Raw genomic sequence first — 10,511 nt, 5'->3', positions numbered from 1 at the left:
AACAGTATTTTAACTTTACAGATCTGACACATTTGATTTCAGCATGGCTCCTAATGAATTTGGGTTTTGATTTTGTATCATGTATCTGAATGATATTCCTAATGGTAATAGTGACAGATGCTGCCAGGACAACACATGTTTTAACACACCTTTTTAATATTTTGAATTTACATGTGGGGGAGGGGAGGGGAGAGGAGAGGAAGCTGCATGTTAACCCAAAAATGGATTTGACAAATATCAAAGACATTATTGAAAATGAAAACAAGAAAAGAAGATAAATGCTACAAGAAATTGCCATTTTTGTGAAAAAACACCCATAAAGCACTCAAAGCTAGAAAAAAATTAAAAGCTGAAGGAACCATGGGATGACTCATTCTGGAAATTAACAATGTTGTCACAATACAAAGGAAAATACAGTATCAACACTGAGAAAAAGTTCATTTAGCCTGATAAAAAACGCTGAAATTTATAAAAAGAGCAGATTTGAAGAAAATATTTAACATCAGCTGAACATTAAATAAATTTGAAAACAAAGGGAAAGGTCTTTCAAAAGGAGAACAGTTTTAAACAGTAACTAAACAGGTAACAGTTTCTCATCAAGATTTACTAATGTTTCATAAAAGTACAAGTAGAAATATTGTGTACTAAAAAAAAAGCTATATGAAAATCCCCAACATATCTACTACACAGCATAATGAGGAAAATAAGTCATATTTTCACTGCTAAGTCATTAATAAGAATAGTAAGTTTTAAAAAAACAGAAATATGTAATTTTAGCTATAAGTTCATTTCATATCTGCTTGCTCCTGTGACATGTTCTGGTTTATTTATACTTCACAGAGGAGAGAGAGGAAGCAGTAATACAACTCACATTTTGAGCTAGTTAATTATTTTCTTAACATATTTGTTTATTTCCAAATTAATTTCTGTATATTTGGCTTGTCACAGTACAAGCTAAAACATAATGAACTGACAGCTGAAGGCAAAGATGAAGTGCCACCTTACCACAGCCAAGTGCTTCCTATAGCACAGAGTGCTTTCCCCCAGCTGCTCCTCAGTTCAAGAACCAGAAGGGAATTGTAGTACTTGGCCTCTGCCCCATATATTTTCTAAACCACTGACACCTATTCAAAGCAGCTGTAAAGTATAATCACAACAGGATATTATAATTTAATTCTTATTCTGACCAGCTATGAACACACTGAAAGGCCAGAGTTGAGCCTTCTAATCCATCCTAATTATCTCTAGGCTATAAAACTGCAGATGAGTTGCTTAGTGTAGGCATCTGTGGTCATTTTTTAAGGGGACTATATTTTGATATAAAAGTTTGAAATTATGGAGAGTCTAACACATTCCCTGGTGATCTGTCTTAAATGTTTATCATTCACCTCATAAAATATTATAGTGTATTACCTACTGAAAGTAAACTATCAGCATAATGACCATGTCAGTCCAGATTCTTCCTCTGTAGTAATTTCCTGTGGAAAACTAGGAAATAGTGCCCTCTGTAAATGCTGTGCTTACCCTTCATTGTGGATGTGTTCATGATGGATAACTTATTCATGGCATAAATAAAAAGGAAGTCTTAAAGAAAATCTGTAAGAAAGAAATTCACTGACCTATCTAGAGCTTTTCCAGCACATACCTGCACAGATAATCATGTTAGCAGCATGTTAAGAGGAGTCACAAACCAGGGAGCAGCCGGCCACAGCTGAGCACCTGGTGATTAAAAAGTCATCAAACTGCTCAAAAGTTGGTTCCAACATGGATAGAGGAGGAATCCAGAAGTTGCTGCAAGTTCATGCATACTTAGAAGCAACACAACTGAGCTACATCTACCTATCATCTTGAGAGAAAAGCCAAGCAGAGGTATAGTCTGAGAATCAGGCATTACTGCAGCCTCTGGTTTATACTGTACATTACAATGATATATTGTATATTACAATATATTGTATGTTACAACAATACCTATGCATACTGCTATGCAATATTGTATTATTCTTACTCCTACTGAGAAACTAAGCCAGCAAAATGGTGTTGGAGCTGGAGTCTATCTCAAATATATTAACTATTTGTAATAGTATCTTGTCTTCCATATATGTATCAGTGCGTTTGTGCATGCTTGTCTGTGTATGGGTTTGGAAATCACTATCGCTTTTTCCTGGCATTTAGGTTCATTTAATGGCATTAAAAAGTCAGCTGATTAAAATTGTTTAACATTTTCTCATAAGACAATCCTAAAACAGTTTTTTATTGGTGGAGCTCAGCCCATGAAGTTTGTTTCTTCCCATGATGCCAAAAGTCCATTTAACATGCACTGTCACTCAAGTTAAGTTTTCTCCTAATGAACCAACCTCTATTGTATTTACACTGTAGTAGTACCCTGAAAGATGCTGACCTTGCATGAGAAGACACCATCTGCAGTCTGCTTTCCAAATTCAATTGACTGCTTGAGCATTTTGGCACTTTCTCTTCTAATTTTTGTTCACTCTGAAATTTGTATATTGTTTAATGTTAAGATAGCTCATACCATCCCAAAAAAACAGGTAGAGCAAGTGGAAATTGAAATGAGAAACACACAGGACTTCTTTATTTGTTTGTTTTCTTTGAAGGACAAGCTGGCAGATGCAGCCCCTGTGCCTGAGGACTGAGAGGCTCGGTAGAGTAGCGTACCTATAAAGCACCAAGTGTTTTTACACTTAAGTTGCCCACCATTAAAAGTCGCATCACATCCCTGCAGAATAGACTGTTTCACTCGGATGCGAACAGTATCACAAACACAGGGACCATTCACACGGCTCCTGGGCTGCACTTCGGCGAGCCTGGGATGAAGCCGAGAACCGTGTGTACCATCTAACGCTCCCAAAACCTCTCGTGTTTATCAGGGGGGTTTCCAGCCCCCACTTATCGTTTCCCATGAGAGCTCAGCTCGGCGCGGGGAGGCCGTGGGAAGGCAGGCACAGCTCAGAGGGCAGGGTGCCCACCCCCGCCGGGTCGGGGTGCGTGCCGGGCAAGGGAGTCTCAACTGGGGCTCCTCACCAGGACCACGCGGGTTGCTCCGCATCCCCCCTGCCCGGTGTTCGGCCCGCCGGCCCGCACTTCCCAACGCGCGGGACCTGGTGTTTGTTTGCCTTCATGTTTAACTTCTGGTTTGGATGGATTTTGCTTTTTTTCTGGTCTTGTTTTGACTTCCCGCAAAAAACGGTGCCAGTGCCTGCGCCCTGACCCACTTCTCCGTCGGATAATGATATTCCGCGGCTCCAGCCCCTTCCCCCGCTGCCACTCTAGTTCCCAGGGAGCACGCAAACCCTCCGGTTCCCGGGGCAGGAGCAGTCGGCACACGGCCCCACCTTAGAGGCGGCTCCGCTCCGAGCGCCGCCGGTGCCCCGCTCCCGTTCCCACGGCTGCCACCGCGGTGCGCGCCCGCGGCCGGCCCCGACCCACGGCGGGCGCCGGCCCGGGGCCATCGCTTCGCCGGGACCTTCCACGGCGCTGCGCTCCGCGGAGCGGACCGGCCGCGCACCTCGCTGACCTCGGAGACCTCAAGAAGCCCAGAGCCACCCGCCCGTCTCCGCCTCTTATAAAGAAAGATCTTGTTAAAGAAAGAAAGTTTTCTTCCCACGGCACGGGGAAGCTGCCGGTGTCTGGGGGGCCGCTCCCGCGCGGAGCCGCTCTCCTTCCGCCAACCCCGGAGATTCGTCCCAGCCTTCGACACCGGGGCCACGCTCTGCCCGCAGCGGCGTGAACCCCTCTCGGTCCCCAGGCCCCGTTCCCTCCCTCCTGCTTTTCAGGAGGGGCGGGGGGGTCTGTCCTCCCGCCCGCGGGTGCACGCCACCGCACTCGCCGCGCACAGCACCCCCGCACACGCACCCCCGGCCCCGCACCCACAAGCGCACACACACACACACTCACACATACACATAATACACACACGCGCACTCTCACACGAGCGCACACACGTACACACACTCACTGTCACACACACACTCACATACACGCACTCTCACACACACTCACATATACACATACACACACACTCACACACACTCTCACACGCGCGCACACGTGCGCGCCCGCCCAGTGGAGCGCGGTCTCCGCCCCCCGCGCACACACACACACACAGACACACACACACGACACACAAACACTCGCGACAGACACATCGAGAGACACCCGCGCACACGCATCCACCCGGGCACACCGCACATCCCGCGCTCCCCCGCAGCCACCCGCGGCCCCGCCATGCGCTGAGCGGAGCCGCGGCCCCGCCAGCTCCCAGCGCCGCTGATCCCGCCCGCCCGCCCGCGGCGTGGGGGCGGCCGCCGGGCGCGGTCGCGGCGCGGAGCCGGATCCCCGCGGGGGAGAGGTGCAGCAGCCCGCGGAGGCCGGCGGGCGGGCAGGAGGCTGAGACAGCCGGACAGGCAGGCAGGCAATCGGAAGGAGACGAGGGACGATTTGGACATGCTCATTCTCGGGCGCTTGGTTGCCTGCATCCAGCTCATCTATATCCTCAGAGTGGGTGAGTGATCTCTGCATAAATTCATCTTCGGGCTTCGGAACAACTTTTCTCCCCGGGCTCCAGTGGGTTTTGGTCTCTCTGATCTCTTTTACTTAGATATGCAGGCTCAGTCCTTGCCTGTTCTACGCCGCGAAAAAACGCTGTCAACACCACGGGTGGGAGCGTTTCTCCTACCCTTTTTACCTCAGCCGCCGGCTCCGAGGATGCGCGGTCCCCCGCGCCACCGCCGGCGCTGGCGGGCTGCTCCGCGCGGGGCTCGCCAGCCCACCCAGCCTCTGCTCCCGCAGCGTGCCCCGCCGAGCCCACCCGGGGCCCGGCCCCGCTGAGCTGCCGGCACCCGCGGGGGAGGGACCGGCTGTGCGCCGGTGACAGCGGCACAGAGAAAATCCATGCCAGCAGTGCTGATATCGATCATCTCTGGGGACGTGGGATGTGAGATGTTACTTTAAGGTCTCGCATGAGCTGTTCCGAAGAGAAGGGGATGGTGCAAAATGTTACTTAAAAAAGGACTCGTTCTCCCTGAACGGGTAATGTCAGTGGTTGTCCTAAACCATACAAAATACGAGTCGTTCATTCACATGGGACCCCACATAGAGAATATGGATTCATATATAGATGTTAGTAGGACTGCTTACATAACCAAATTCATTTTCAGCTCATGCAACTGGAGTGCATCCTCAAAATCATGCAGTTCCCTGTTACACGATAAGATGGTTATTATAAGCAGCGTGAGTCACTTAATGCTGTTAGAAGTGCTTCATCAAATAAACACTAGCAGCTTTTGTGGTCAGGTTTGTGTCCTGTTAGATGATAGTTTTGAATTTATAAGTTCTAATCAAATAGATCACTAGAAAATACCAGTTGGCTGCTTATATTTAAGTATGAGGAACTTGGGAGCTTTACCTCCTTGTGTACAAAACCAGTCTTACAATAGGTCTGTGGTGACAAAGTAGTCACTAACCTACATTTGTCACCCAATAGGTGGTGCTGCTTCTGAAAGCATGCAGCTCTATAAACAAAGATCGGGGTTAGGTTTCGCTCTCAGTGGAAGCAATTTTGTACCAAGTTCTGCTAGTTAGGGAAAGATAATATTTTTTTATTTTATGGTAAAAATGTTTTTGCCTCTTTTCAGAAAATACTGTGGAATGATTCAACTATAAACGTGATGAATGTAACTGATCTTCAGTTAAAATGTATCATATTCATAAGGGCATTAATAACACTTTAATAGGTTAGTTTAAAAGTGACTTTAATGTAACATTTAAACTCACCTATTCCTAAAAATATTCTTACTCCAATTCTCTTACTTCAAATAATTCTCTTACACTGTGGCAAAGAATGGCCTGTAATAAAACTTTTGATAAGTTTTAGTAATGTCTTTCTTACATTGCCAACCTGTTTCCTAAAATCAGATATACTCCCAAGTCTGTTTAAGGGAAAAAAAATTAGCAGGTGTTTTTACATGTGTGTGGAGGTATATGAAAATGTTTGAAAACAGATCAAGTATATGATAATATCATCATAATGTAATACAACACAAATTTTGAAAAGAACTTCCTTATTCAGGTGATCCTATCACACTGGAAGCAATGCAAGATATAAACATAATTTTAGAATCTATTTTGGTTTTTTGTTTTAAATAATTTAATCTAGCATCCTATTAGAAATAAGCTGGTTTTATGCAATATAATGTTTGGGTACTTGTTTTGCATATGCATGTTATATTCATGAATTTACAAGACCTTACAGGATGGGAAAAGGTTTTCTACTCATACATAAGATTTAAGTGCAGCTACTTTTTGTTTCTCTAGACAGATACACTATTGTTTTCAAACCTGACCTGGAGAGGATCCCCTTTCTAGATGTGATGGATTGATTTGGTTTCATTGATGCATCCTTCTGAAGACTCATAAGCTACACTTGTCAGTGTGTTCAACTGTATGATTGTTTCCCAGAATGAATACCCTGTACAGGCTATTAAATTGATTTAATAAGATTTTATTTGAATATGTTCCTGTTTGATTACCTCTCTGTAACAAACATGCTATGATATGATGACATTAGTTCATAGAAACAAATATTAGAATCTTGATATCATTTTCTTCTTTTTTTTTTTGTTTGTTTGTTTGGGTTTTTTCATAAAATATATAATAAATTACTGCATACCACCAATGTATGGTTCCAAGGGTTTGGTGAGAGAGAACTGGATGGGACTGTCTGGCTCTTACCATTAAATATTCTTAAATATTACCATTAAATATTTCTGGTGCAGAGGAAACTAGACCCAGGGCTCTGTGAAGGGATTGGTGCTAGAGGGCATGGCAATCTTTGCATTGTGGAGCCTATGCTTAGTGTGAGGCTAGGCAACCTGTAGATCCCAGCCTCATTTGCTTGTAATTTCAAAAAATGTTGTTGAGTCCGTAGCTGGTCTGGTACAGAGCTTTATCAGTGGTCCTTCCCAGGGAATCTGCTTGGGACATTTTCTATTGACATTGGGAGATTTATCAGGGAAATCTGTCTCATAAATGTCCAAAAAAGACACAGCAACCAAGGCAGCCTCACTGAAGAATAAACTGTTAGAGCAGATGGAAACAGAAAGTTCTTCTTTCTGAATGACAAGACAGTGACAGTTCATTCCTTGCCTTACTGAAGAAATGCTTAGGAGCTTAATTCTAATATGCCTACTTAGTTATGAACAGCACCTTCCTTCACAGTGTCACTGAAGCCAAGGAACTTGATTACATCAAGTACTGATGTAATTATTTATGGAGCAGGGTATTATCCTAGTACTTTCAGTGAATGCTGTCCAGTGAAGTTCAGTGAAACCTGTGGAGTGAGATGCTGTTCAGTCACAAGTAAGAGCTCACAGGAAATCCTATGCCATTGTTTGTGAACACTGCTGTGTGGTTAGAGATTTCCTATTAAGTTCTTTCTTTTACTGAGATTATAGGGGAAAAAAAAACCCCAACCCTACATGGACAATTCACTTGGTGTTTTACATTTTTATTCTAAAGGAGAAATTTATGAATCTGTAATCTTCAGCCTGCCTATATCTCAGACTGAAGATACTCTTTGAAAATCTGCCCTGGCTTGCTGATGTGTTCCATATAACCTGAAAGTCAATAAGGTGTCCCTTTTTTGTGCCTTTTGTCACATTGTTCCTTATGGAAATAATATCTGGAGCCTTTTCAATAAGTAGACTATGAATCTGTGTAGGCAAGAAAATGTTCATAGAAAAAGGAATGTATTTTAACAAATTACACTGTAATTGTGGTTAAATTTGAGTCAAATAAGTGTAAATATTTAGGCAAGAGTTAAAAATATTCCATGCTTTCACTAGCAAATGTATGGGTAGTTTCCCCAGATAAAGTAAAAAATGTCTCTAGAATTAGCTAATCTGCATCCTACTGCTGTCACTGTTTGGCCTCAGCCAGGTTTTTGCCTTTCAAAATGCAACTCATTAATGTAGGAACTGCTTAATTAATTATGTCTCAGTTTAATTTATCACTATCTAGAAAAGATCTCTCATTTTTAGGTTGCTTCTGGCATCCCTGTGCCATGACTTTATTTGCACAAAGATGGTAATAATTCCCTAAATAGTCTTGTTTTTCTTACAAAACTGACATCAGGACTGTATTTCCAAGCTGTCAGGCAGCATGCACCCCACTATCAACATAAAAGCAACTTCTCTGCGCTCTTTACTGGATGGTCACTACTAATAATTATGAGAATCTAAAGCAGAGCAGGCCTTTGGCTTCCTAAATCCAATCACATCTTGTGTTCATTCTCACGTCCACATGTTTCAACTCAGGAAGCCCTTAGAGAATTAAAGGACTGTGGGATCAGATCCTTCTTTTTTGTACTGATCTCTTATTTTGGCAATATTTTTGTAGGCCAATTATTTGGCACACTTAAAACTCAATTACATCACAGTAATATTAATGTATACTACTTCTAATGCTTTAGCACATTTTATGCTTAAGATATATTCCTATGGATGATGATACATAGCTCCTATGGAGACATTTAATCCTGCCATATCTAGAACATAAGAGCTAAAACAAAACCCAAGAATTTTAGAACTGATTTATTTTCTATTTTAAGCATCTATATTGTGGCCATATATATGTTACACATTTTTGTACCATAGAGATATATATGTATCAAAATCTAAATATACAGTATGGATTTATTTTAGGTTCAAATACTTGCAGGTATGAAAAGTGACAAAATTAATGGCATTTTTAAATTAATGTCAGTTTAGTAAAATATTTATTTAGCACACTTGTCACCTGTAGGACATATCTAAAATAATTATGTAGTTTTCAACATGGAATCAATTCAATTTATAAGGAGAGTTTTCTTAATTGCATTTGGCCTTACTTCATCTCTGAATTTACCCTTTCATCTGGAGTCCTGGAAAGAAACTAAATAATATGTATAAAACTAAGATGGTAATTTGAAAATATTATCATTATAATCTGTATTGTAAATTAGGATGTTAATTTATGAAAATAGGCACTTGCCCATTTCTTAAGGAAGACTATTTCCTAGATATTCAGTGCTCATCATTTAAGTGGCCACTTCGCACTATGAGATCTCTAATTAGGAATTTAAGGGTGAACAGATTCTGTTCTTTCCCTGACAATTTCAATTCCTCTTCAAATGTGCCATGCTTCTCAGTATTCCCTGTAGGGCCTGGAAGTCTGTGGCAGTTCCGGAGCCCCCAGCTCCCATTTAACAGCTTAGTTCTCACAGCTTCTTGCACCATTTATGTGGCTTTCCTGTACAAGACATCCTTTGGCTATTCAATAAGCTTCTTTTCCCATAAAGACAAAAGTTACCTTTTTGAATACATGTCAAGCCTTCTGTATTAGAAAGATGAATCTACAGGAAGAAAAGGACTTACAGTATTAAATAAACAAGGTCCGCTAAATGAAAGATAGCAAATATTTCAAAGAGGCTAGGACTATAAATGAAACTTGGCTCCTGCAGGTTGTTGAGGAGCTGAAAAGAACACTTTTGTAGGAAGGTATGGTGCAGGTTGCTCGTTGAATACAAATTACTGATGTTGGTTCATTCAGTCTTGAGGCTAAACTGTAAATTTTAGAAACAAGGTGAGGATTTATTTGTATCACTTTCTGGTAATTATGGTGCTGTCTGATAGAGGTGAAATAACAGACTTTTTAAGTAAAGCAGACAGTGTGTGAAAGTGTCAGATTATTCTAGATGAGGCATGCCTCTCAAAGCTCCTATTGCTTTCTACATCTTGCCCATACTTGACTTTGGTTTTCTTTCATCCATTGGATGTAACTATATTTCACCCTATAAATTGGTATTTTTCATTACTGTTTGAAGGCCCAGGAGCTATTGCTTGAGTTAGTTAATTTCAGAAATCATTATTGTGGTGAAAATCACAAGGATGATGAAAGTACTATCCTACATCTGATGAGGAATGCTTGGCGATGGAACTAGAATGCCTGTGGAACTTAGGTGCCTAAACCCAAAAATTTTAATCAAAAGGTTCCCTGACTCAGCTCATACCTTGATGGCTTCCAGGGAAGTTTTCAGGCAGCTATAGTTCCTCTCCTGCATGTGCCTTACCTGACCTTATTGTGTGCATCTTAGTACCTCTTACACTCCAAAGTTGCATTGGATCCACATGCAAACGTCCTTTCAGATGATTTTCCTGAACCTTAAGTCAGTAAAGCTTCCCTAAATATCTGCTGACAGAATCAGGCATCTTGATCTGGCTGCTGCTATTTCTCTTCAGGACAAAGGACAAGGTGATGGCTGTGCCACCTTCTGATGTTGTAGCCCAGTCACTGAAGCCTTTCAGCCATACAGTCTAGAGAGAAGGCCTGGTCTGAGATAAAGGGATTTGAGCCTATGTCTTCTGTCTCCAAACATTAGGTTTTGTCAAATGAGAAGACTTTTCATATTTCTTGTGTAATATGAAGCAATTTAACTTAGTTTTCTAAATAAAAAAAAA

The 10,511-nt window shown here is 42.2% G+C and overlaps 1 protein-coding gene across 8 annotated transcripts in view; it reads left to right on the top strand.

Annotated features, from left to right (window-relative positions):
- The first annotated feature begins 4,299 nt into the window (after nucleotides 1–4,299).
- Nucleotides 4,300–10,511, top strand: part of PTPRZ1 (protein tyrosine phosphatase receptor type Z1) — a 131,992-nt gene continuing 125,780 nt past the window's right edge. For 6 of the 8 annotated variants that reach the window (XR_014952009.1, XM_021553447.3, XM_021553445.4 and 3 more), the window contains exon 1: nucleotides 4,326–4,519. Coding sequence is in view for 6 of the 8 variants with exons in the window: in XM_021553447.3 (XP_021409122.3) it covers nucleotides 4,462–4,519 (58 nt within the window). In the remaining 2 variants the exon portion in view is untranslated. Of the gene's footprint in view, nucleotides 4,520–10,511 lie in introns of all 8 variants that reach the window. The other 2 variants (XM_021553442.4, XM_085569180.1) reach the window with 2 other exon arrangements.

This window comes from Lonchura striata, chromosome 1A (genome assembly GCF_050655825.1).
Source record: "Lonchura striata isolate lonStrDom1 chromosome 1A, ASM5065582v1, whole genome shotgun sequence".
Classification (NCBI taxonomy): Eukaryota; Metazoa; Chordata; class Aves; order Passeriformes; family Estrildidae; genus Lonchura; species Lonchura striata.
This window is presented reverse-complemented; position numbering and strand designations above follow the sequence as displayed.